This window comes from Manis javanica, chromosome 14 (genome assembly GCF_040802235.1).
Source record: "Manis javanica isolate MJ-LG chromosome 14, MJ_LKY, whole genome shotgun sequence".
Taxonomy (NCBI): Eukaryota; Metazoa; Chordata; class Mammalia; order Pholidota; family Manidae; genus Manis; species Manis javanica.
The window spans coordinates 270,588-295,733 of NC_133169.1; the positions used below are offsets into that span (position 1 = coordinate 270,588).

At 51.6% G+C, this 25,146-nt stretch overlaps 1 protein-coding gene across 5 annotated transcripts; it reads right to left on the minus strand.

The window, feature by feature from the left end:
- Positions 1-980: 980 nt before the first annotated feature.
- Positions 981-24,660, minus strand: FMO1 (flavin containing dimethylaniline monoxygenase 1). 5 transcript variants are annotated; one of them, XM_073221621.1, is made up of 10 exons: positions 24,333-24,520; positions 21,107-21,205; positions 18,988-19,125; positions 13,482-13,670; positions 10,438-10,600; positions 7,181-7,323; positions 4,952-5,151; positions 4,088-4,443; positions 3,566-3,638; positions 981-1,729 (listed from the first exon to the last, which is right to left on the minus strand). In XM_073221621.1, exons 2-10 carry the CDS (start codon positions 21,176-21,178, stop codon positions 1,387-1,389), a joined length of 1,677 nt encoding a protein of 558 aa, XP_073077722.1. In that variant the 5' UTR covers positions 21,179-21,205; positions 24,333-24,520; the 3' UTR covers positions 981-1,386. The 5 variants fall into 5 exon arrangements, with proteins under 5 accessions (XP_073077722.1, XP_036879661.2, XP_036879660.2 ...); XM_037023766.2 differs by lacking the exon at positions 21,107-21,205 and adding an exon at positions 23,752-23,894; XM_037023765.2 differs by lacking the exon at positions 21,107-21,205 and adding an exon at positions 22,215-22,410 and having other exon boundaries at positions 24,333-24,519.
- Between the last annotated feature and the right edge of the window lie 486 nt (positions 24,661-25,146).

A 25,146-nucleotide genomic window follows, 5' to 3' on the forward strand; every position in this document is an offset into this window, starting at 1 on the left:
GTGGCTCACAGAACTCCGAGAAACATTTTACTCAGTCGGTTGCAGGTTTTACTACAAAAGGGTGCAGCTCAGGAGGAGCTGTGGGGACTGTGCACAGGCAGGGCGCAGGGCCTCTGCACCCTCTCTAAGTTGCTGCGCTCGCTCCCTCTTGGTGTCCGCCCATCCAGAAGCTCATCCTTGGGGCGTTATGGAGGCTTCATCCCACAGGCGCGATTGATTTAAGTCATTGGCCCTTGGCAACTGATTCAGCCTCCAGCCCCTTCCCCTCCCAGAGCCTGGGCGAGGGACTCACGGCTCCACCCCTTGAATCCAGGGCCGTTTCTCCTGGGAGCAGCCCCGTGGTAGGTTCAGCCCAGGCACACGTTAATGTCACAGGCCACCACGATGCTCTCCACACTTGGGGGATTCTGTTCCAGCAACGGGGGCCAAGACCAAATGCGTATTTCTTATTCTCAACAGTAGTGTCACACATGTTAACAAGTGAACCAGGTCAGGAGGAAAGTAGGAAAGCGACAGAAAAGAGGGGCTGGAGGAGCAGGGAGTGGAGGCGGCCTCTCCTGCACTGGGTGCCTGCTCGCTGGCTGGTGTAACAGAGCATCAAGCGCTGGGTCTGGTTTGCTCAAAACCTGCTTTTGACAGATTCGCTCTTGGCCTTCTTTCTCTTCTCTCCCTGTTTCTCCCTGTCAAAGACCTGCTGGCCGTGGGCTTTCTCTGGTGACCTGCACTTGACTTTGGGCGACCCTACAGGAGTACAGGAGAGGCTCCGTTTGGGGGAAGGAGGCTCCAGCAGCTCCTCTTCCTGGGGGGAGGCTCCAGGGGCGGAGGGAGGGAGCCGGCTTCTGGGGGAGCAGGCACCCCACACAGCAACAGTCCCTAGAGGCACTCACTTACCAAACCCGCACCCCAGGGGCCATCCTCACTGTTCCCCTCGTCTTTCCCCAACTCTGAAGGAGAATAAAAGGCCACTTGAAGCAATCAACTTCTAGGTTTTTTCTTTCTTTTTATTTTTAATTAGCTGATACCATAAGAACACCATTTCAGCACAGGAAAATCTTTTGCAAAGTAGGGGGCTTTAGTGGAGGTCTACGGAAGCAGTCTATACGGGAAAGAGGTGTGATTGCTCAGGGTGCTGCCTGGGACAGGTCTTCTAGGGTGTACCTGAGGCCTCCCAGCAGCCTTCAAATGCACACAAACTGCTGTCTTCCTCAAGCACTGGAAGCAGGTGGAGCTGAAGGGCTCAGGGCCGCAGTGGAAGCCTGGGGCCGGGGCAGGGCAGGGGCCTCGGATACTCGGGGTGGTTCCCGCTAGGTGGGCTGTGGTGTGCAGGGGCAAACCGGAGCCTGTGCAAGTACGGGGTGCGTCTGACGAGCCCTCGGTCACCCCCCCTCAGAGGAAGACCAGGACAACGGCCAGGAGCAAAGCCAGGGCACCAAAGAGTTTGAGCGAGCTCGCCAGGGGTGACGGGGGCTCCTGTACAACTCGGGTTTTGGTGGGCTTGTACGTTCGGTCCCACGTGGTCAGGATGGCATTTCTGGCTCCTTCCCACTTCCCCGGGCCGGTCAAGCGGAACTGGTATGGTGTGCACGGGCCGAAGAAGATGGCCAAGGCCAGCCGTGGGTCCGTCAGGAGCATTGAGAGCAGGTTGGGCTTCGCCCCGATGTAGGTCAGCAGCTCGTCCATGTACAGGATGTAATCTGTCTGCAGAGCTTTGCAGAAGCACAAGCCAAACCTTTATAAAAGGAAGAGGGGTTAGAGGGAGGACAAAAAGGTAAAAAAGGTCGCTCAGAGCAAGTGAGTGTCAAGAGTGAATGGACACCACAGAGCTCAGATGCCTCTGCGTCCTTCCCTCCAGGCCACAGCTGTGGACAGTCTCGTGTTATCTCGGTGCCACGTGGGCTCCTTGGGAGGACCCTTTATGGACATGGTGCTCCAAAGCTCACGATGTGTCTAATATTATTTTAGTCTTTTGTCAGATGATTAGCAACTTCTAGAAAAAATTATATTTTGCATAATTCATCTATTCCTAAATCTTTCTAAAACTTAGTTCTGGCTAGCTTTAGATAAAGTGAAAATCCACAGAAATCACAGGGTGAAATTCCCTGTAGCACTGCTGGTCCCTAACGTCCCTGACTGGCCTGTGGGAGGAGGAGCTCCTGCACCGTGTCCTTCTAACCGATCACCTGTGTTCTGCTGGAATTCTGCAGTGGAGATCAAATCCTATTCCAGGTTGAGGATGATGAAGAGACATCTAAAGTGCTTTCACTGTTCTGGGGTGTAGCGCTTTACAAGGCTAGATCAGCACGTGGCGTTTGGCAACATACATGAATCAGAGATGTGATAAGTTTCTTAAAGCAGTGATAATAAACCTTTTCCTTTAGGTGAAAATTCATATATTAAAGCTCCAAACAGATAAGCCGGAAAGCAGATAAAGCCAGAGATGTTTTAGTTGGATTTGGGGTGAGAGTGGGGGTCCCAATTCCCCTCCTTCACTGGCCAGGTACCTCCCCTCCTCTCTCCCAAGGAAGCCTCTACTCTTGGGAGGGGTCAGCAGGCTTATTCTGCAGGACGAGGGCTTCAGGCTCCACCCCAAGCCCTCAGCTCCGCTGTGTGACCTGGAGGCAGCCACACAATACAGGTGAACGAGGGAGGCTGTGTTTTAATAATGCTTATGGCCACTGTCATTTTAATTTTATATGATTTTCACATATTCCAAAATATTCTTTTGTTTCCAAGCATTTAAATACATAAAAGACAAGGACAGGAGGTGGGCTTTGGGCCTGCAGTTGCTTGCAGATGCCCGCTGCAGGGTAGCAATCGGAGCAAAATGGTGAAGATGGGCAGAGTGGGTGGGACCCGTGTCAGAGCTGGTGGGCAAGGTGTGGAATGTGACTGGTCGAAGAGGGTTAATTACATCTGGTTCAGAACCCACGTTGCCATGGTGCTGCATAAGCATGGTCTCAGGTTTGCTTTTTAATTTTTTTTTACTGTAGCATAGTTGATATACAATACTATACTGGTTTCAAGTGTACAACCCAGTGACTGGACAGTGATCTGCAGTATTAAATCCTTACTCCACTAATGCAGTTACTGTCACATAGGAAGATGTTACAGAATCACTGTCCACGTTCTCTGTGCTGCACTTCCATCCCTGTGACTAGTTCATATTATGATTGAGATTTTGTGTCTCTGTCCCCTTCACCTATTTCTCCCACCCAACCCAAACTCCCCACGGTAGCCACCAGTCCCTCTGTAGTAGCTATGAGCCTACTGCTGTGTTGTTCATTTGTTTTGTTTTTAGATTCCCTGTGTAAGTGAAATCATATGCTATTTATTTTCCTCTGCCTGGATAATTTCACTCTGTGTGATGCCCTAGCAGTGAAACAAAGTGACCTGATGTTCTGGGACACAAACCTTCCATCCCATCCCTCTTTTCTTCCCGGACAGGCTGCCCTAGTTTCTTCCTCTGAGTCCTAGGTGCTTCTCTCTGCCCACTAATGCACTTCTCTTTGCAATTGTCCCACCAATTTTGGTTGCAGCTCAAAGGGGACATAAGCAGGTGACTCACCCACTGGGCTTGTTCTGTCTTCTTGCACTCACTTCCTCTGTCATGACACTGGGTGGCGGTAACTTATTCACACCTGTAAAACAGAGATGTGACTGCACTTGGCGGGTAAAGATCCTTTGCTGCGGCTCAGCCTCTATTTCCAGTGCCCAGCTGCTTCCTGCTCTGCACAGAGACTGGCAGGACTGGTGGGCCCCCCAGCAGTGTGCCGCCAGCGGAGACCAGCGTCCAGCCCATCCCACCACTGAATTTTGTCACTTTTGAACTTTTTAGTTTCGATTGAACCAGCTAATTCGGTCAAACTAACAGGTAGACACAACTTACATTTTTGACCTCTGATTTATCTTTTGTGCTGGCAATAGCTCCAATCTGTTAGGCGTATACTTCACAGAGACCAACAGAACGGATTCTGCTTTTAAAGATTTTGTGCCTTAGAGAGACGCTGGGGCTGGTCTCAGGGTCTCTGGCATCCCACATAGCTGGGCAGACTGGAAGCAAATGGCCTGCGATTTCCTGTGCACTCACCTTTCAGAACCCGGACGGCCCACCGGGCCTGCGTCTCCCCCGTGGGTATCATGGAGCCCAGGGGTTTGACGAGGCCGATGACGGCCAGGGTTGGCTTCTGCAGATGTGTGGGGAAGATGTACTTGTACAGCGAGGCCTGGCCATCCTCAACTTTCAGCACAGCCTCATCCAGGAAGGGGAAGGCGAAGGTGTACCCGGTGGCAAAGACGATGATGTCCACGGGCTCCTCCTGGGGGCTGTCGTGAAACCTGACGGAGCCTGCTCGCACCTCCTTCACGCTCGGCCTGATGAGCACTTTCCCGGTGAGGATGCGGCCCGGGAGCTCGTCATTCAGCACCGGCTCCCTCAGCTGTATCCTGCACAGGCGCACGGGGGACAGGGGCTGCCGGTGACCTGCTGCAGCCCAGCCTCTCCCTGCATCCTGGGACACTCCCTTGGGCTAGCCCGGGCGTGCGGGTCAGGGTGCCACCTCCAGGACAGGACACAAGGCTAGTGTGTTCCTTTCATCAAAAGAACTCTGGACAAAGTAGTTTTTTGGATGGCTGCCGCTGAGGCCCAGGTGCCCTACTAGGGCCGGGGCGCAGGCCACCCAGCAGGCTGGGCGAGTGCCTGGGCCTTACCAAGCCTCGGTTCACCCATAGTGAAAGGGAGGTCATACTGATACTCACTTAGAGGGATGTTGACAAGATGAGGCACATATTTCACTCACCGAAAATTCAGTCAAAATTGTCGGCTACTATGATGAAGTGAACTCATGTGAAATTTCCCTTCACCTTCAGCCATGCCAGGTGTTTGCCTGGCTTGGGTTTCCTGGAAGGACGGAGGCTCCTTCCCGACAGCCCTCGGCAGATGCACGGGTTTTACCTGTCTTCTGGCAGCAAGCCGTAATTTGCGTGATTGAACCGGCTGTTCATCATTCTTGCGATCAACCAAGATATGACTGGAGTCTGGAGGGAGTTTCTGAGCATGTTCTGAAACCGTGTCGTGAACACCATGTCCCATGGGTGTCCTGAGCTAAAGACCCGGTTGATCACCCAGGCCCCTCCGGTGGTGCTCAGGAACACCTGCAGGCAGACAGAGGACCCTCAGCTTGCGTGGTGCCTGGGAACTGGGCAGACCACGGCATCTGCACCCTCACCACATGACCCTGAGCAGAGAGCTATTTTAATTTTTCTTTTAAGGTAATGGATGGAAAAACACCTTGGGCCCGACCCTGGTGCATGAGAGGCTGTGGTGAGCCCGAGGGGCTTAGTCTCCTGTGGGGACAGTGAGCAGGGGGTCACAACTTTGTGCAGAAGTCACTGTGGCAATGAGAAAGGGTGTGGCAGCAGGAGAGGGTGTCTGCAAAGGTTCCAGTGGGATCTTGTGCAGCTGACGGTAAAAATCAGAGACACAGTTGGTTTTGGTGGGATTTTCTTTCTGCAGACTGGCTGCGTTTGCTGGCTGACTGGGCCCACCAGCCAATAGTGGTGGTGGTACCCACGCAATAAGGAGGTGTCTACATACCCATCTAAGAATCAAAAGCCAAGCCATCTGTTACTTTGCAGATAGAAAACAGCGACTTTAACAGGTGGTTTTTCCCTGAGAACCCGGGCCTGATGGAGTCAGTTTTAGTTATGTACTTGGGCCTCATACTGGAGCAGAATATGTGATGGGGATGTGGGGTGCACATCAGCAATCCCGACACAAGATGCGCATGCCCTGGACTCGCCCTCGCGTGCAGGATGCAGGAGGGCAGGACGTGAACTATGGTCCGAACCCAAAGGGGTTCTCTGTGGACACAGGAATAAGGTATTTTCTGTCTGAAGAAACATGGTTAGAGAAATAGACATGATCATAAGCTACCCACGTGTGGTCATGGTGGGTGGGACCGAGTTAATTTTTGTTTCTGGACCTCCTTTCTCTTCCTTCAGGATAACTCCACCCACCTGCTATGTGTCTCCAAATCAATCCATCCACACATCCACCAATCCACAATGTAGTGATCAAGCCCCTTTTCTTGGAAGTCCCAGAAGGAAGTATCAGTTTTGCACTCACAATCCACCCCCCCTCACAGCTGTCCTGCTCGCGCAGTGGGGAGCTCATCACCCCTTTGCTTACTGGGGCCTGTTGCCTGCGCCGCACGCTCACGGCAGCTGCTCTGGGCTCGTCCTGTCATGTTCTCCGGTGTGTCCCCAGGCCAGGCACATCGTTTGGCCCATCAGAAGCCAACAGCCAATGCGCATTTATTGGCCGATGGCTCTCAGTGAATTTGTAGCAGAGTTGGAGAGGAAATGTATCCGTAACAGGCAACTAACAATACTAAGAATTAAAGAGTGTAGACCGAGGAGTGCAAATTAGAAGTATTACGTAAATTCTTCCCAGGGAGAGATCACTGCTGGGGAGAGGAAGCTGGGATGTAGATGGAGACAAAGAGGATGAGCCAAAGGCGGAGGTAGAGAGAAGCTCAGGCAGCCAGACGCGCTGGGAGGGCCCCCTTTACCGCAGGCTGAGCTGACGGCAGGAAGGCAGCCGGGATAAAGCTCAGAAGGCAATTTGGACCAGATTATCAAGGACCCCTGGGCAGGCCTCAGACAGCTGCAATGTATTACTTTCTTAGGCAAGGGGAGTGGTTGGAGGTCTTTAAAGGTGGGCGTGTGCCAACGAGAGCAGGCCCTTCAGAGGACCTGTGGGGGGCATGGGGAAGAAGGCATTTTGCCCCAGCACAGACAAGGCCCAGTGAGTGGTACCTCTCTGCAGGGGTCACTGGGAGGAGGGCCAGACCGTGGGGGCAATCGGCAAGGAAAGCAGGAAGCAGGCAGGAGGCCTGGGCACAGAAAACCTCATGGAATTTCTGGCCAGTGGGGCTGGGTGAGAAGCAGATGCCTCTGGTGTCTCTGTGGGGTGATGGGGGAAGGACAAACAGAGACACTCTTGGGAGGAAAGGCAGCCTCTGGGGTCCACAGTACAGCTGGTGAGCACCGAGGAGCAGACGACCTCAAACGCGTGTGTGTCTGGCTCCCCATGTCCCCATCATCTGCCACCTGGCCAGCACCGTGTCCCGAGGTGCATATCCTAAGCTGCAGCTCTTCGCGAAGTGACGGCTAAGGGTACCTTCTCTGCCAGGTGGCTGGCCTCCACGGCGATGTCTGTGCCAGAATTCCCCATTCCAACCACCAGAACTCTCTTGTCCTTAAATATGTCTGGATGTTTATAGTGTCGGCTGTGAAAGTATTGGCCTTTAAAGGTATTTATACCTATAGAAAAAGAGGTCAAAAAGAGAATTTACAGGATCAGTGAATGAAACAGAAGCATCATTCAGTTAATGGCACCAGGATTACTTGGGCTGTTTTTAATAGCATACTCAGTTTTAAGGAAATCTGACATCTGAACACATGGCTTCACAGGATCCAGTGATCAGTGAGTGATTATTTACTTAATGGAGGTACTTACCCGGGACAATCGGCCTTCAGTGTTGTTTACTGGATCATTTACCCCAAGCTGAAATATCGTGGCATAAAGACATATTGAACAAAATTAAACAAAATTATAAGGCAGCAGACGGGATGGCGATCTTCTTTTCGCCAATACTTGTTTTACACAGAGCTTTCCACGGTGAGGAGCAGAGGTGAAGGGGGACCACTCCTCTCAGCCGGCCTTTGGAATCAGCTGTGCACCTGCCACCGTGTGGGGTAACGTCGGGGAAGACGTGTAAAATGTGGTCCCTGTTCAAAAAGATGCATGTGGGAGAAATCCGCCAGTAGTGCCCCCTGGTGTCTGACTGTCATTCAGCAGAGTCGGCTCGGAAAGGGACAGTCCCCCGGGGCAGGTTGGCCGACAGGAGATGAGGTCTCCCAGGCAGCTGATGCCCAGTTTCGTGGAAACGTCACCTGTGAGTGGAGGATCTCGGACGCTGCTCTCAAGCTTGCATGACACAAAGCGATACACATTAAACCAAGAACCTGGCTTTTTTTCCTGCAAAAAGTGATACAACATCTGGGTTCTCAGGGGCTGAACGCAGACGCTGAGGCAAGTGGCCTGACGGAGGCCTGGGGCTCTTCAGTTCACCTTCGGCCATTTGAAAGTCTGACACGATTCTCAGTTAAATCACAATCCGGAGCATTCAGAGTTTAGAAATGGTGCAAAAGTTAAAATAGGACTCAGCTCAGGACCCAAGAGGCGTCAGACGGCTGCTGAGAATTGTCCCGGGTGTCAGGCGGTCTTAGGTTCTCTGTGAATCAGGCTCTTCTGGGTCAGAATGGATGAAAATGAGACTCTGTGGCTGCGTCACATCAGACTGACAGTCTGGATGTCAGAAGGACTTCCATTGCTGGGTGGGTGCGTGCGTCAGGAAGCACCCCGGGTATTTCCAAAGGAGCAGAGGGAGTCACTCCGAGAAGCTGCACCCTTATCCTAACCCGACCCTGTTTCTTTGAGAAGGACCTTGGGGAACTTCCTCCCTGGAGCACCGTCCAGAGCTCATGATGCATGCTCTTGAATATGGTCAGTGAGGTGGACTTCTCAGCCGTGACCAAGGACCTCAGTGTGTGCAGACCACCTACTGGGAGGCAGACAGGCAGACGGCGAGACCCAGAGCACTCCGTTTCGAGTCTACGTCAGAACTTCAGGGCTCAAAGCTCCTTTCAGACATCCAGCTGGGATTTCCAATGGCCAGACCCCCAGAGGCTTCATCTGGAAGGGTGAGCGGAAGCCCCAGCGCTGTGTAATGGCCGGTTGTATAGCCCAGAGCCTGTCCCCCAGGTCCCTGGCTCACCCTAAGCCTGAGAACGCTGGCTCAGCTGCTCCTGGGGGAAAGTGGCCTGCCCTGCCCGACACCAGGGGCAGGCCTAGGACCACTGGAGGTCCCTGAGTGTGTGGTGAAGCGATGCTGGTGTCACTCCAGGTCACGAGTAGGCTGTGACACCTCTGTTCTCCCGTGCAGAGCTTCACTTCTCCCAGCGGGCTCCATATCGTCTCACTGCCTCTGATCTAATACCTTGTGCAATGCACTGAGGGTGCCGAGCAAATGCAGTGTACACCCTGCCATGGAACTTTCTGGATGCCTAGAGCAATCTATGCAGGCACGCTGTCCTGGGAGTGTGGAGAAGCTTCCCTGCTTGGGGATTTCCTCTGCAGACAGGGGCTGATGAAGGGTTGGGCTGTCTTGTAGGGGAAGAAGGGGTGGAGCTGTGGCCACACAGACTGTCCAGCCTGTTCCAGGACCTTGGGAAGAATGCTGAGCCAGGCCAGCGATGCTCTGCTGTGGCTTTTAGGATGTGCTTTCTCCCAACTTGACCCAATTGAGGGACCTCTGGGGCAGACCAAGGGCCATCAGAGGGCAGGAGTTATTGTAAGATGAGCCTTGAGATGGCTCCAGGTCCTACTTAGGCCATTCAGAGAAAACTTCCCTAAAGGTTTAACTTCAGAATCCTTACTGCAGATGAGCCAATCCACACATTTTCTTTTTTCTCTGAGTTTCAATCCAACTGAAATTTGATGTAAATGAACATCAACCATGGTTGCAAAAGCCAGATAAAGGAACTGAGGCCCACGGACGCTTCACTTGCCTCCAGGTCCCATCTCACTGTGGACGGCTGAGCCGGGCCAAGAACCTCTGATCTAGATAAACCACTATAAAACATCAAACTACCTTTGCTCATTGATCGGCCTTTCTGGCCTCCAAACTCGGCTTTGGCTGCATGCTGTGGCGAGTGTGCTGTTCAAGCCCATCGCGTCTCCGTGGACTGAGTGCGGCCAGTCCCTGTGGGAGGGACGCTGAACCTCACTGTGGACTGGAACTCACGCTCTTCACTATTCAGGTTGTTTGGGACAAACGCAAAACTGGCCAGAGTGTTGAGGAAGGTCATTGAGAGGACGTGACCGCCAGTGACCCTGGAACTGGTCACCGCCCCCAGCCTTGCAGTGTGGGGGTCCCTGCCCTCCCATCTCCCAGGGACCCCCCAGGGCACAGCCTTGAGATGGTGAAGCGGCAGCGAGCCCCAGTGGGCAGGTCCAGGGCTGGGCCCGTGCGAGGCCTCTGCATAACCTGTTGGGATTCGGCAGTGGGCAGATCCACCCGTCCCGTGGGGCCGGACAAGCCTCAGGTGCTTCCCTTGCTCGCACACCCGCCCCACCACCCTTCCATCAGAATGGATGCCCCTTTCCAGTCCCCCTGCCCTCCAGGTGGAGTGGGTTTCAGATCACACCTGGGGAGCTCCAAGGAGCGTGGGGACCAACAGACAGTGCTGGTCAGAACAAAACCCCGACCCCCTCATGAGTTTGATGGGGGCACCACAGGAAGGATTTGCAGCCCCGTCCAGTGTCAGGCCGGCTCCTGAGAAAATTAAGGTCAGTTGTAGAAAATGCTGTACCTGGGAAGCAGCCCAGCGGCAGATGCGGGTCGGTGAGAAAGCCGGTGCAGACCATGACAGCGTCGAAGACATGTGCCTCCTGCTCTGCGTCATGCAGGGTGACCACCTCCCACTGGCCGGTGGCAGTGAAATCGGGGCATTTGCTTACACTGCAGACTTTAGTCTGAAAACAGAACCAGTCGTGATGAGTAGCTTCCAGGGTCCCAGTCCAAGCTTGCTGGCTGATATGCCCACAGATACACATAATTAATAAACGTGACCCTAGAAATGGTACCAGGCAATCAGATCAATCATAATTTCCTGGACAGAAGTGTTCTAAGCCTGAGCTATAGAGGGGAATTTAGGAGAGGTGGTGAGGGCTGGGGTTGCCAGTGATTTGCTCGACTTCTCACCGTGGGTGAGAAGCAAGAGCATCTCGTCGGTGCCCCAGTGTCTTTCCATCACCCTCTCTAGTGCTTCTCGCAGAGCTTCTCTCTCACAGCTCCACATGGACACGGGCTAATGGAGAGCTGAGGACATAAATTCGGTCCCATGTAAACAGTCTGACGGAATGCGTCGCGCTCCTGGAAAGCGAGCTTTACAGCCTGAAATTTTGGGAGCAGTCTGTTGTTCACTTTCACTGAGAACATGTATGTCCAGGGCTTCTAGGTTCTGATTCAGAAAATGCATGACGCAAACCTGCAAGTCAGACTCAGAAGCGTCAGTGACGCACTGAGCAGGGGACTTGGCTGCCTCATTCCTTTTCAGGTTTCTAAGGAGACACGCTTCTCGGGTTCTTCCTAACGGGGTCCCTGTTACAGTATTTGAAGCGCTCGTGGGATTTCTATGTTTGTTATTAGCAACTCTGTCTTTTTAAGACATAAATTTTCAATTAGAAACGTTTTGAAATAAAATTTAGTATTATCTTAAAAGTAATAGCTGTTCACCATTAAAAACAGAGAAAGACAAACAAAACTTCTCTGGACAGCTATTCCTACGTACTTTCTTAAAACTTCAGTGAACACGGGCCAGATAGAAAAGGTTGGCATCTGCCTCCAAACTGTGTGTGTCCTGTGCTGCCTCAACCTTTGGGGCAAATGACAGAAACGAGAGAGAAGAGCTTCTGCTCAGCCTGCACACCTGCCTGCAGCCTTGTCAATCACCAGGTGGGATTTTGCTTACAGCTTGAGATTTCTGCAAACAGCCCCTTACCCAAAGCTTGCCGCCTCCGAGGAATAGGGACATGTGTATGAAAATGACTGCCTCGTGCAGGAGCTATCGGAACGTTGTGAGCAGACCCAGGTCAGCGAGCCGACTCACTGGGGATACAGAGCTCCCTGGGGATGCTCTCTGGGGACCCTGGCGGGCCCAGACGTCCGCAGCCTCAGTCACCCCCACCCTGCTGCCTCCCCTGCATCCCCGTCACCTGGCACAGAGGGAGCTTGAGAACCACCTGCGTGAAGGTGGGGCTCTAGGACAGGAGTCGTCTTTTTGGTCCGGTCTGCTGTCTTTCTGAATCAAGTCGCTTTCCTGCTCCCAGCACTGCCTCTCGACTGACTAGCATGTTGTGTGGTGACTGGACTAAGTTTGGACTCGGGAACAAGCAGTTAGCTTTTCTCTTTCTTTAAAAAAGTTATTTTAAAATGGGTTTGGACATTAGGTGGCAAAGAAAATGCTTCAGACTCAGAAATTCTAATGCATTAAAAATATTTCTGAGGATCATGTCCATTCGCTATGGTAACATTTCATTTTTACTATGTCCCTTGCAAAATAAGGAAGGAAAACTGGAGCACTTTTACTTTTCTCCAGTTTTATTGATATATAATTGACATATAACATGGCATACATTTAAGAATGTAATAATTTAAAATATGTATTTATCAGAACGATTAATACAAAAAGCCTAGTTAACATCCATCATTGTTACAACGTGTTTTCTTGTGATGAGAATTTTAAGATCCACTCTTTCAGCAACTCTCAAGTATGGATACCCCAGTGTGGTTAACTACAGTCACATCCCTGGAACTGATTCATCTTAGAACCCAAAGTTTGTGCCTTTGACCCGCTTCACCCATTCCCACCCCCCTCTCCAGCAATCACCACTCTGCTCCCCGTTTCTATGAGTTCGGTGTTTCTAGATTCCACACGGAGTTGAGGTCATATGGTATTTGCCCTTCTCTGTGCAACTTATTTCACTTGGCATAAAGCCCTCAAGGCCCATCCATGCTACTGCCAATGGCAGGGTTTCCTTCTTTTTATGGCCGAGTAATTCCACTGTGTGTGCATAAACATATCTCACATTTTATCCACTCATCTGCTGATGGCCATTAGGTGGTCTCCATGGCTTTGCCATTGTAAATAAGGCTGCAGTGAACGTGGAGATGCTCTTTGAGATAATGATTTTGCTCTGATCAGTACTTTGAAGGTTGGGAATGTGAGTCCTGTCTGCTGCCCTTGCTCAGTCCTTCTGTTCTCTGAGTGCCTTGCCGTCCCCGTTTCTGATAGGGAGCGAGCCAGGAGAAGGGAAATGTGGACTTTAGTGGATCTCTTGGAGAAGAAGGGAAAAATGGAGAAAAGAAAGAAGGTATATTCATTTGTCCCACCCTTCTACCTTCCTGTCTGTGTCCTCTGATGGGGAAGAACAATATTCAAAGATTTTCCTGTTCCTGAGGATATCTAGGGAAGATTCCCTTCAGATAAGAGTCTCCCTTGTGTACAGGCCTTCGCACATGTCCTTCCTCTAAGGCGAGAGTCAAGAAGAGAATACCCAGGGGCTGGTGGGAGTCATCAATGACCCCATGTGCGGGCACTTGGCCCAAGCTGAGCATGTGGCCTGACATTTTTAAGTCTCTTCAGCCACTTAGTAAGTAAGTAAGTCAAAGTAGAATCTATACCTGTGAACCTTACACAGAGTGCCCACCTCTGCCTCCAGATCTGCTCAGGGCGGGTGTACATGCAAGGGGCGGGCGTCCAGCTGTTCATCATCTCATCCGCAGAGCCAAGGGCCAGGCTTAGAGAGACAACAGAAAACAAGGAACACTTCCCGATGAAGTTTCATGTCTTACCTTGAATCGGATGCATTTCAGGAGGTTGAACCGGTTTGCATACATTTTGAGATACTCCAGGAACTGGGAATTTGGCAGATAATTTGGATAGTCTTCTGGGAATGGAAAGTCTGAGTAGCAGGACATCTCCTTGCAGCTGTTGGACACCACAGACTTGTAGAGGCTGGCTCTGCCTTCTTCGACATGTTCCTGTTCAAACAGTGAACGCACATGAGCGTGTATGTATGCGTGCACATGCACGCACATGCATAAAACAGACACTGGTTTCTAGACACATCAAACATTGACCAGGATTACGGTGACTCTTTGCTGTCCTGCAGTTGAGGGGTGGCAAACATGGGACCCACTCTGAGTTTTACGAGCAGAATCATAGTTTCGTTCATGTACTAACACGTAAACCTGGGTTGAACTCACTTGCTCCGAGTCACAGTGTCACTGCAAAATACGGAATAGGAAACAGCCCGGAGCCCAGAAGGAGATGGAAAGAGGCAGTTGCTATGCACTTGGGTTCATGGGGAGTCATTGGCAGGATCATGGAAAGGGGCTGGGCCATGGGCCAAGCTGTGGGGAATGCGGCTCTAAATCAGCCCTGCCCTGTAGGGAAGTGATGGGGCTACTATGCGTGCTTTAACGTTTCCCAGGAGCCACTTTAAAAAAAGTAAAAAGAAACAGGTAGAATTAATTTTAATAGTAGATTTTACTTAGCTTGATCCAAAATCTTATAATTCAACATGTAATCAATATAAAAATTATTAACAGAGTAACTTACATTGTTTTTCTCATACTGTTTTCCAAATCCAGGGGATATATATATTTTTTTAAATATCCCAAAGGATTTTATTATCTCATATATAATATTTATTTATAATATAATATTTAAAATATAAATTTATGTTTAACTATTAAATTCAACATTAACTACAAATATAAATGTATATATCATATTTATTATCTCTATATATTATTGATAACATTTTTATAAAAAAGATTATTTTTCCATAGAATAAGTGGGCATGCTTTAAATATGACCGAAGTCAAATTGGCCTGGAAGACTCACCCCCCAAAGAGGTCCGACCCCCAACAGGATGCAGGTGGCTGCATGTCCCCCATCCCCTGCTCCCTGCAGACCCTCACCAGCGTCTCAGTGTGCACACCCTCACCCACCCAGCTGAGGGTCTGAATTTCCAGGGGATATTTTACACATCTCAATTCAAATGATGAATTTCCATTGGAAAAAAGTGGATTCACTGTCCAAATTGCTAACAAATATACTTAAAACTTCTCCAGTAACTTGAATTGAGGATTGATTTTTAACTTAAAGTTAATTAAATGAAATAAAAAATTCAATTCTTCAGTTGTATTGACTACATGCCTTAGTGGCTGGTGACCCTCTTACTGGATTCTTTAGAACATCCTTAAACCTGAAGCCACGTGTTAGAACTCGATTCAGTGTTTGCTTGATTTAACTGAAAGTGTCAAGTTTCCCCAGGGTTACAGGAAAAATCACAATGGGAAGTTATAATATGGAGAGATGAGAGCAAATAGCAAGGGAAGAAACTATAGTAGGAAGAGGAAAACATCAGGTGTAGGCATTTTGGGGTCAATACCAGCAAAATTTCCTCATCTTTCTCTGGCATCTCAGAGCATCTCGTGGTAAATAATACTTTGCAATGACTGTCAATTTCTAGTTTGTGATAATAACAGGCTAAATTTAGAGTGTATACTGTTTAAAAGGGGGAAAGGTGTGAATAATACATGCAAAGATTCCCGTAAAAATAGTTCAAAACGATTTCTGGCATTTTGTGAGGGCACCTTTAGACATCAAAGAGCAAAGGGGGCCACTGGAAATGGATAAGCCAGGGAAGCGTGTATTCTATGGGGTCTTAAAACAGAGGAACAAACAGAAGTAGGAACTCTGTTTTGCAAAACTGTAGAAGGTAATTAGAAAGGTGGGAAGGGAAAACCTGGGAGACACTGAAGCCTATTGTGAAATGCAGCTGATCCTTTAACGAGGCGGGGGTTAGGGGCGCTGACCCCCGACACAGTCAAAAGCCCACGTATAGATTATGATGCCCCCAAAGCTTCACTACTAATAGCTTACTGTTGACTGGAAGTCTTAGCATGCATTTTATAGGTATTCTACACTGTATTTTTACAAAAAAGTAAGCTAGAGAGAAGAAAATATTTTTCAAATTGTAACAAATCTCCAAAAAAAATTTCCAATCTATTCACTGAAAAAAAACCCGTGTTGAAGGGACCTGTACATTTGTTCACGGGTCAGCTGTGACGTATCCTGGATGCTAGCCGAGAAGAAGCCGTAGCTCGAGGGGAAGCAGCCCTCAGGGTGGAATCCAGGACCCCCTCTTGGCTCTCCTCCCTGTGATCACTCCTCCTAGGAAAACACAAGGTCTGGGGTGTTCAGCATCTGCATTGGGCACCGAAGACAGTTCATGCCCGTCTGGGGGGGGTCTGCCACGCCGCGTGCCCTGGGGCCATGGGGGAAGCACGTGCCCCCTGAGCACTGGTGGGCCATGCAGGGGAAGATGTGTGTCCTGACAGGAAACATGGGGCTGGGTGCTGGGTGGCGGAGAGAGGGAAGGAGCCAGGGCCCCAGGGCGGGGTTTCTGGCTTCCTGCCTCACTCGGGTCCCAAAGAACGTGCGAAGGCCCAGGACCCGAGGGCCCCCACGGCAGCCAGAGGCCGCCTGCCCTCACAGGAGCCCAGAGGCGGGTTCTGGGAGGGCCGATGCTGAGCTCACGTTCAGCTCTACACCTCTAGCTGGGTGACCTCGGTATGTCCCTAGCCTCTCCGGGTGTCAGTGTCCTCGGCTATAAATAGGGATACTCATGGTGCGTATGCCCCAGGGCAACCGAAGTGACAGCCACCATGCTGTCTGTCATGTCACCTTCCACAGGGACAGTGGGCGTTTGCCTTTCTGAGCCACGTGTCTTCCCAGAGAATCATAAGCAATGGGGAGAAGCTTTACCAGGTCAGAGGTCTCTCTCCCTCATTTGGAAAATAGATGTGAAATGATAATAAACACATTCTCTCTGTCATGACACGCACAGCCCCTGTTCTCCAAGCCCAACTGTTTCCTTCTTCTTTTCCCACCTTCCAGCAGCCAGACCCACTTTACTCTGCCATCTCCTCTCCCCAGTGGGGGTCAGAGTTCCTGGAGGATAGAGTCCAGTTGCCAGATTAGAGCTGCATGGTGGGGGCCTCGGGGATGATAGGAATTCACAATGCTGGGTGAATATATGAATAAAAGGGAACCTACCAAGACTGCTGAGCTTTTAAAATAGGAAAGATTTTAAGGAAAGGTTGTAAGAAGGTTTACTAGAAGAAGAAATAGCTGAGGAACAATTCCTTGCAATGTAGGGGTGACGTATTACTCTCTGAATCTAAAATTCTGTGGTGTATGAGGCATGCAGTAGGTGCTTAATAAATGTTTGTTGAATAAATGACAGGATGTGTATGCAGAGGAAAGACCTTCATGGGCATGCAGAGCCACCCTCCAGGGAGCGGTGCTGAGGAGTGGAAGGGTCCTGGGGCTCCCGGGGAGGGTACCACACCTGGTTGGCTGTGTCCTCTCTCACGGGGCCTGGCACACCGACAAGCTACTGTTATCCCCTTTGTGCCCGGCTTTCTTTACTGGATCCCCCCGCATCCCCCACCCCTGGTATCTCCTGCTTAATCTCTCCTGCCTATTGAAATCCTTAGATGGCACACCATCTCTTCCATGAAGCCTTCCCTGGTTTCCCTCCAGGGGATGAAATCCTGCCCTCAGGCACAGTGCCTGACCTGCGGGACCCTAACCGTCCCCACTGCCCTGATGGGAAGCTCCCCTTTCTGTGTCCCCACAGTGCTCCGCACACAGCTGTGGGGCCTGCCCAGGTCACACAGCACCTTGAGCACAGCTGGCTCTAGAACTCACTTCTCTCAATCAACAGTGATAAACAGGCACCTGTGGCCTGCAGAAGGCGCCTTTTTGTTGAGGATCCCAAAGCCCCTGGGCTCTGCTCACTGTAACCAGGTGACTGCGGACTGTCCCTCCCTCCCATCGGGCAGCTTCCTCCTGCGGCCAGGCCCCAGCTTGGGGTCAGTAGTTCCTGCCCGCAGGGCTGTGCTGGGGGGACTGTGGGACTCTCTGGGGAGGGGACCCCGCTCGAGTGGCGACGTCTCTGGGGCATGAAGGGGGCCACAGCATGCACATCAGAGCTCCACCCTCCTGTTGGGACATGCAGTGGGGTCGTGGAGCAGATGTCCTCTCCCACCCGGTCCTTGGGGCAGTCTCTGCACATCGATGACACATCTGGTGGCCCGATGCATTAAGTTTGCAGCTCTTTATGGGAACCAAGCTGGCCTTTGCTGGGAGGACTGGGGGAGCCTGCAACCAGGCCTCTCCGGGCTTTGCTCACTGAACCAGAAAATAATCACTGTCTTCCAGTTCCGAGTGTGGCTCCTGGGACAGAGGGTGCGGTGTCCCTTCTTAGCCCTCAGGGCGCTGGCACGTGCCTCCACTCACTCTTCCCTGGCACTCCTTCCTCAGCCTAAGGCTGGTGGGAGGTGTCCTTGTCCTCCCAGGAGAGGTTTGGAGAGTCCCGGCCAGTCAGGGGGGTCAGGGCCGCCGGGGCCGGGGCCGCCCCACCCTCCCCTGCACCCTGTCCGTCCTCACTGTGGCCCCGTGGGGCTGCGGAGCATTGACTGCCCACGCGATTGGAAATCCGTGGGTGACTTTGACCCCCCAAAGCTTGACCTCTAAGAGCCCACTGCCCATCCCACCGCAGCAAGCAAGGAAATAGATTATGTCTGTGCATATTTCATGTGTTCATGACATACCTAATTCTTTCTTAAATTCTCAATATTTCTAGATATGCAGTTCATCTGCGAGGTTTCCTAAATTGTCACAAATCTCCAAAACTCTTTCCAATATATTTATTGAAAAAATTCTGTGGACCATCGCATTTCAAACCTGGACTCTTTAGGGGCCAGCTGTGCTTTCTTTGCTCAGGAACACAAGAGGCTCCGAGCCCACACTCTGTGCTCCTGACCATTGTTGGCACGGACAGAGGCTGCCCGGACGACAGGTGCCCAGCACAGGGTTCATCCTGCCCTGCGCCTGCTGCTCTCCACCAGACAGGAGTGTGCAACTCTGCAGGCACACATGGACCCCGGCCACGTTTACACCTGTACCCCTATCGCCACATCTCTGGCCTTGCGTCAGAGCCCGGCCCTGCCCTGCTCGCCCTGAGCTCTCCAGCCTGCCCCAGCCGCCGTCCTCTCCCACCCTTCATGGGCACCTTCCTGTGTCTTGGCCACGGGTGATGGTAGTGAGGCACTGACGGATGGTGCCAGGCTGGGGCTGTGCCCTACTCCTCTCTCATCAGTTCTGGCTGCCCCTCCTGGCCTCTGTTCTGGCCCCTCCCCAGGGCAGCCCACCCTCCGATGAAGTTCAGTCTCTTTGCTGCGGCCACACCCGCTTCTGACGGATGGGCACCCCACTTACAGTGAACCTCCACAGCCCCCCGAGGTCCTCGCTCCGCTCGAAGCAGGTGGGCTCTAGGCCCTCCTCCAGGCAGCACTTGATGGAAGCCAGGCCGCTGACCCCGGCCCCCACGATGGCCACGCGCTTGGCCATAGTCTCCTGTGGAGAAAGCAGAGCACAGCTTTTATGCTCAAGCCACAGCCCCACCTGGCCTGGCTGCCCTGCAAGCTGGGGAACTGGGCAGGTGACAGGGCTTGCCTGTCCGAGTGTCTGCATTGTGCCTGGGGAGTGGTCTTGCTGGGCCTGGTGCCCCCACCCCGTCTGTGCTGGTCCAAACTGGCAGGGGCTGAAACTGGGCCCTGTTAGCAGACAGTGTGTGCTGTGGACTGTGTGGCTGCCTCAGCCGTCACTGACCCATGGTGACATGGAGCAGATGCAAAGGGTCACCTTGTCAAAAACTTTTTTTAGTAATTAAAAAAACTGTATCTTGAGGCCGCTTTTCCCATCAGTGAGCCTGCTTTTTAATTCCTCTAGCATTCTGATTGATAGGTACGTGTTTAACACTAGATCATATGATTTTAGATGTTGTCTCCTGGTATGCTTTTGTGATACTTTTATCTCCTCAGGTGAGTAAGTTTTTAAAGCACTTGGGTCACAGAGGAGATGCAAAAAGTGCCCCAAAGACATTATTTTTCTGAACATTTGCTGCTTTCTTGTTCACAGGTGATCTGTCTCTACAAAACTGGGTGCAACTGTTTTGTTTTTTAGGATTGGGAGCTTGAGACAAGCAGCTCGAGCCTCTGCCGCGGCCCTAGGGCCTAAGGCAGTCCTTGGGACACACATGATGCTCAGCAAATATTTCTGCAATGCCACAAAGGGCCATTTGTTCAGGTGTCATGTAAGTGCACTGCAGGCCTGGGGGCTTTGGAGCCACTGCATTTGCTTTACTGGGAAGAGCTAGTTGGCTCCTTTGGGGAGGTCGTGCTCTGGATTCTGATGGACGTCAGTGAATCAACAACCCTATATAACCTTCCCCTCGCTGGGTCCTCACGCTATAAAGTGACCTGCGTTAGAGAGGCTGCTGATGTGATGAAGTAAAGGTGGGAGCTGGGACCAGACGGATCTGTCTCAGATGCCTGCTCTTTCATGAACCAGCCGGGTGCCTAGAAAATGCCCTCTTTGGGCCTCATTTTCCTCACTCACACAGCAGGATACCATGCTACTCGTTTTTGCGGGCCAAAGTAGGCGTCCAGGGAAGCACACTGACTCTGGGAACAAAGAAGGGGGAGCCGCACACACAGATGCAGTATCTGCAGCCGTGTGCGGGGCACGCTGACACTGTGAAGAATAAATATGGTATTTACAGCTGTGTGCAGAGCACATGGCTCTGTAAAGACTGGAAGTCTTCCTGCCTTCAGTAGGACACCAAGAAAAAAGCAGTTTCCTTTTGTTGGGGGTAGAGAGGAGCCACTTTCAAAGTGGGAACAGGAAAGAGGGTGGGCACTTTCCCCAGGGGTTCCGCAGAAACCGCAGGAGGTCGGCAGAGGGAGAAGTAACTTCCCCAGAGGCTCTGCTCAGCCTTGGTGCTCAGGGCTGTGTCCCGGGCGGGAGGACCAGGGGGCGAAACCCGGGACTGTAGGTCCCTTGCCTGGAATGATGTCCTCTCAGGTACACACTGCTGAGCAAGGATGCATCTGTACCGACCGTCAGTCCGTCAGAGGGCAGCCTGCCAGCTCCCGGTACCCTGTGAGCTCAGTGGGGAGTCCCTGGGCAAGGAGACCACAGGCTCACCCTGCAGAAGGGGCATCCGTGCTGACTTACTCTAGGGGCCGGACACAGTTCTGTAAACATTTGCCTTTAGGATTTGAAGGACCGTCCTAGACAGAAGGATTAGGATTACAGCCGATGGTGGAACTAAAGACGTTGCAGGAGGCACGTTTCAGCTCAGTATAAGCACTTCCCACCATTTCAGGCTCTGATGGGCTCTCTTTGCCCAGGCAGGCTGTGTGGCGGTTGTTCAGGAGGTGTTGCAAGGAGGAGATTAATAGTCATGTAGCAGTAGAGGGTGGAATGAAAAGCCCCATAGGGTCTCCTCAACTCAGATCTGCTTTATTCTCTAATTTAGCCATCAAACACTCACGGAGGCCCCCGTGTTGCTGCGGCTGGGTGAGGGATTGGGGGTGCACAGGATGAACAGGCAGAAGGCCTTCATGGAAGCACTCTGTGTCTCGTGCACACACTGCAATGAGAGCATGAAGGAGGCGGGGGTCATTCTGACTTTGGGGAAGTAGAAAGCAACACCGGGAAACATTATTTGCTCCAGGTTTTCCAGGATGACTTGAGCTCCAGTGTGCAGGGGGGGGGATGGGCTCCAGAGACCGGGCAGCGGAGCAGGGGCCAGGGTGGGACGTGGAGGCTGTGGCCGCGGACTCTTGGTGAGTCTGCCGCTCTCGTGCAAAGCGGGCATAGTGTCCTGCCCCCAGGGGCTGCATAAGGGGACGACCCCCTTGGCCATAGCTGTTGGTCTGTGCCTGTGCATAAAGCTGTGTGTTTCCCCAAAGCAGGGCATTTTCTTTGACTTGTTTCATGTTCACAGATCCCAGCAGCATGACTGGTCTGCACTAGTCTTTGCATAACTATTTGGCAATGGGAGGATTTCCTGATGGGCAAAAATAATTAATGCATCACATTATATCCTTTTTAGTTAAAAACACTAATTGAGTAAATATTTGTTGGGAGCTAATATCCTGGGTCAGAGATTCCTTCCTCAAAACAACCTCCTATAAAGTGCACGGTAAGCACAAAAGCCCTCCTCAGGGCCATGCTGTAACTCAGCGTGGGCCAGAGCAGCCAGCCTTCTCCCCAAAAGCCCAGGGAACAGCAGAGAAGCCAGGAGACCCGGGTCTGATGCTCGGGATTGGCTAGTCCCCCTGCCCCGCAGTATGACTGTGCTGGCCAAATGACCGTTTCCATGTCTCAGTTCCCTTCTCTCTGAAATGAAGCTGGAAGAAGAGCCTTTTGTACGAGCGAGGCCACAAGCCTGTAGAATCATACAGAATGGTAGTCGGGGCATGCTGGGTTCCAAAGCGCTGTTGCTTGTTATTTTTAGCTTCAGGAGAATTTTTTCTTACTCTGGACGTTTTGTGGATTTCTGCCATGACAATTTGGGGTTTGTTTATAGAGGCAAAGTTCCAGAGCGCTTGGAATCAGAGCTATCAGTGCAAACTTAGAAGAGTGTCTTAGGGTACCTGCTGGCAAGCAAGGGAAATGGGCAGGAAATCCTGGCAGGAGACCAAGACAGGCAGGGGCACAGACAGGCCCTGAGCTGCGGGCCGTCTTCCCTCTCTGCCTCTGACGCTCTGGTTCACATCCCGGGGCTGTATCTCCGAGGGACGGGTGCCCGGGATTGCTGCCCTCACACCAACCTCTTCTCAAGTGTAGATGCTTGTAAGAAACCGAAGTGTGATTAAAACAAATTTAAAGAAGTGCTTTCTTAAAAGTTTTGTCCCTTTTTTAAAAAAACTGAAAATCATTTCCAGCTGGTGGCTGCTGTGCTTTTAGGCAGAGGAACTGATAAACAGCAGGAGATTTTATTAGGGTGAGAAGCACACCACTGTTTCCATCCTCAAGCAAAAAACAGCATTTAAAATACAGCGCTCCTAATGTGGATAGTCAATAAAAACTTGACTGCCTCTTTTTTGGATGGCTTTAAAGAAGTATATCATCCTTATTATTGATTATTATTATTATTTTAATGAAGCAAGCCTCCCACAGCCAACTAAATATGAAAGAAGAAAGTAATAAAGCTGCAGAAATAGGACCAGATTGGTGAGCTAGGTGTCAGTGGATGAAGGTGAGTTCACGCAGCAGAACCAGTGAGAGGGCGGACAGATGCGAACAGCTGGCTGGGAGTCCTCGCCTGTTCGCATCAGTGCTGGGGTGTGGGCCGCGAGGACGGAACTGCTCTTCTCTGCTGGCGTTTTACACTTCCTCCCCTACTGCTGAGAAGTAAAACGCAAACAGCGCAGAGGGAGTGCCAGGGATGGCACAGGGGTCAAGGACACTAGGCCCAGGCTGTGTCCCCAGGCTGTGAGGAGCAGGGAGTGGGTGGGGGTTGGGCAGGAGACGCAGGGGCCACGTCTGCCCAAGGCTGGAGTTACCAGCGCCAGCATGCATAGGCCGCAGTGCTGGGTGATTGTGGTGAGTTGAGAATGAAATGAAAATATTACTTTTCTTTCGACTTGCGTATTATTTTTTCAAACAACTACAAAGTTGTAAGAACAGAAAAGACTTGGCGGTTTGGACCTGATGGCTGAACACAGGGAATTGCAGCCTGCCCAGCAGGCTGACCACGGGGCCTCAGCCCAGCCTGGGAGCCTCCGGCTGAGAGGCTTTCTTTCCAGGCATATGTTCTTCTTGACCCGGGACCTTATCACTTGGTGTCAGGAAAATGAAAAGTATCCTATACCTGAGTCCTGCTCTGATCAGGTAACCGGGTTCCTAGCTGTTTCCATGTGACTCACCTGTGTGTGTCCTGGGAAGCTGTCCCCCTGGTGTTTTACAAGCTCCAGCCCTTCTTACGCTCCCCCTCCGACTCCGATTCAGTCTCCCTGTCCCTCTCTGTCTCCCCTCTCTCTCTCTCACACACACCCTGGCTGGCTGTGCATCTCAGGAGTCACCAGAGCTTGCTCCTAAATCAACGTAGATGTAGCTTGATGCCACTGCGGGGGAATGAGGCTCCCCCCTGAGCCCCAGGGAACAAGCAAGCACAAACTGATAAGAAACCTGGGTCAGAGGGGGCCACACTCTGCAGCTTCTCTCTTCCGGCCGCACATCTCTGCTCCTTAAGCCTGTGCCTGACCACGACCACCAGACAAGAAGCACTGCCAGGCTCTGGGTTCGCTGTGGTTACCAGGCTGCAGGGGTCCCTGAGCAGAGAGGACGCTAAGTCGACACAGGGCTGAGACTCAGTCCATCCACCTGTGAGTCAGGCGGCATCAAAGCAGGTATCTACAAAGGTTTTCAAAACCCTCAAATTTATAATCTTGTGCATTCAGCTGGGAGTGGAAAAAGATCTGACAATGGTGTGAAGCCAAGAAATGTTGTCCTCATGCACAGAATGGAGCACCCTTAACATCGGGAAAAAGGTCACCAAGCCAACATCTGATCTCAAAGGGGCCACTCACTCCCGACCAGCACATCTGCCACGACTGGTGGGCAAACCCCAAACTGTCTGACGTGGCACCGGAGCACTACCGGCGCCCGGTGATGGAAGCACTGGGGGAGCGTTACTGGTGCCCCATTCTTAGCAATCCGAGTTTTCCCTTCCAATTAACACTTAGTAACCTGCCCAGTGGTGCACTTACCAGCGTACAGAGGGCTTCTAATATCTGACTTGCTGCCCAGGACCAGTACTCAAGCGTCTGCCACCAGGTGCTTTGGGGCAGTCGTTGCTTTATAGCCTCTCAGGTCACAGCCTGAGGCAGGGGCATCTGCTGAGGTGGTTCTATTTTGAAGCTGGATAGCAAAACAGGAAGAAGCCCGACCCCACCTTCCTATCCAAAGCAATCAGAGATTCTATCTGGTTACTCACTTTACGTCCTTGTGATTCCTTGTGCCAAGGCCTGGCCCAGTTGGGACTCTGGTCAGCTGGGGTGGGTGAACGAGAGCCCAGCACGCCGGATGAACCCGGCCTGAGAGATAAGGAAAGTGACTGGGGAGTTTGGAGCCTCAGGTTAGCCATTGTTTACATTTTAACTTAATTAATTCCAACAGTGAAATGCTAAGAGAAACACTGACTGGTGATATGCAAAGTAGAGACTGAGTCAGGGGGTGAGGACAGCACCTTCATTGTTCTCCAATTTCACTCCTCAAAAGGGAGGGAATAAAGTAAGACCATCGCAGAAACACCAAAGATGCACTTTTAAGTGTTTGGATACACTTCACATTTGGAGAAAATTACTATTATAGTCAAATCATATGTTAGCTGCATTGTTAAATTCAATTTACCTGAAGAAAACAAAGTCCTTGATTTGAAAAGATGCACGCACCCCTGTTTACTGCGGCCTTGTTTATGGTCGCCGAGATGCGGCAGCAGCCCGATGTCGCCCGCGGGTGGATGGAGAGTGGAGACGGACGCGGTGCGGACACGCATACATGCGATGGAATATGCTCCTGTAA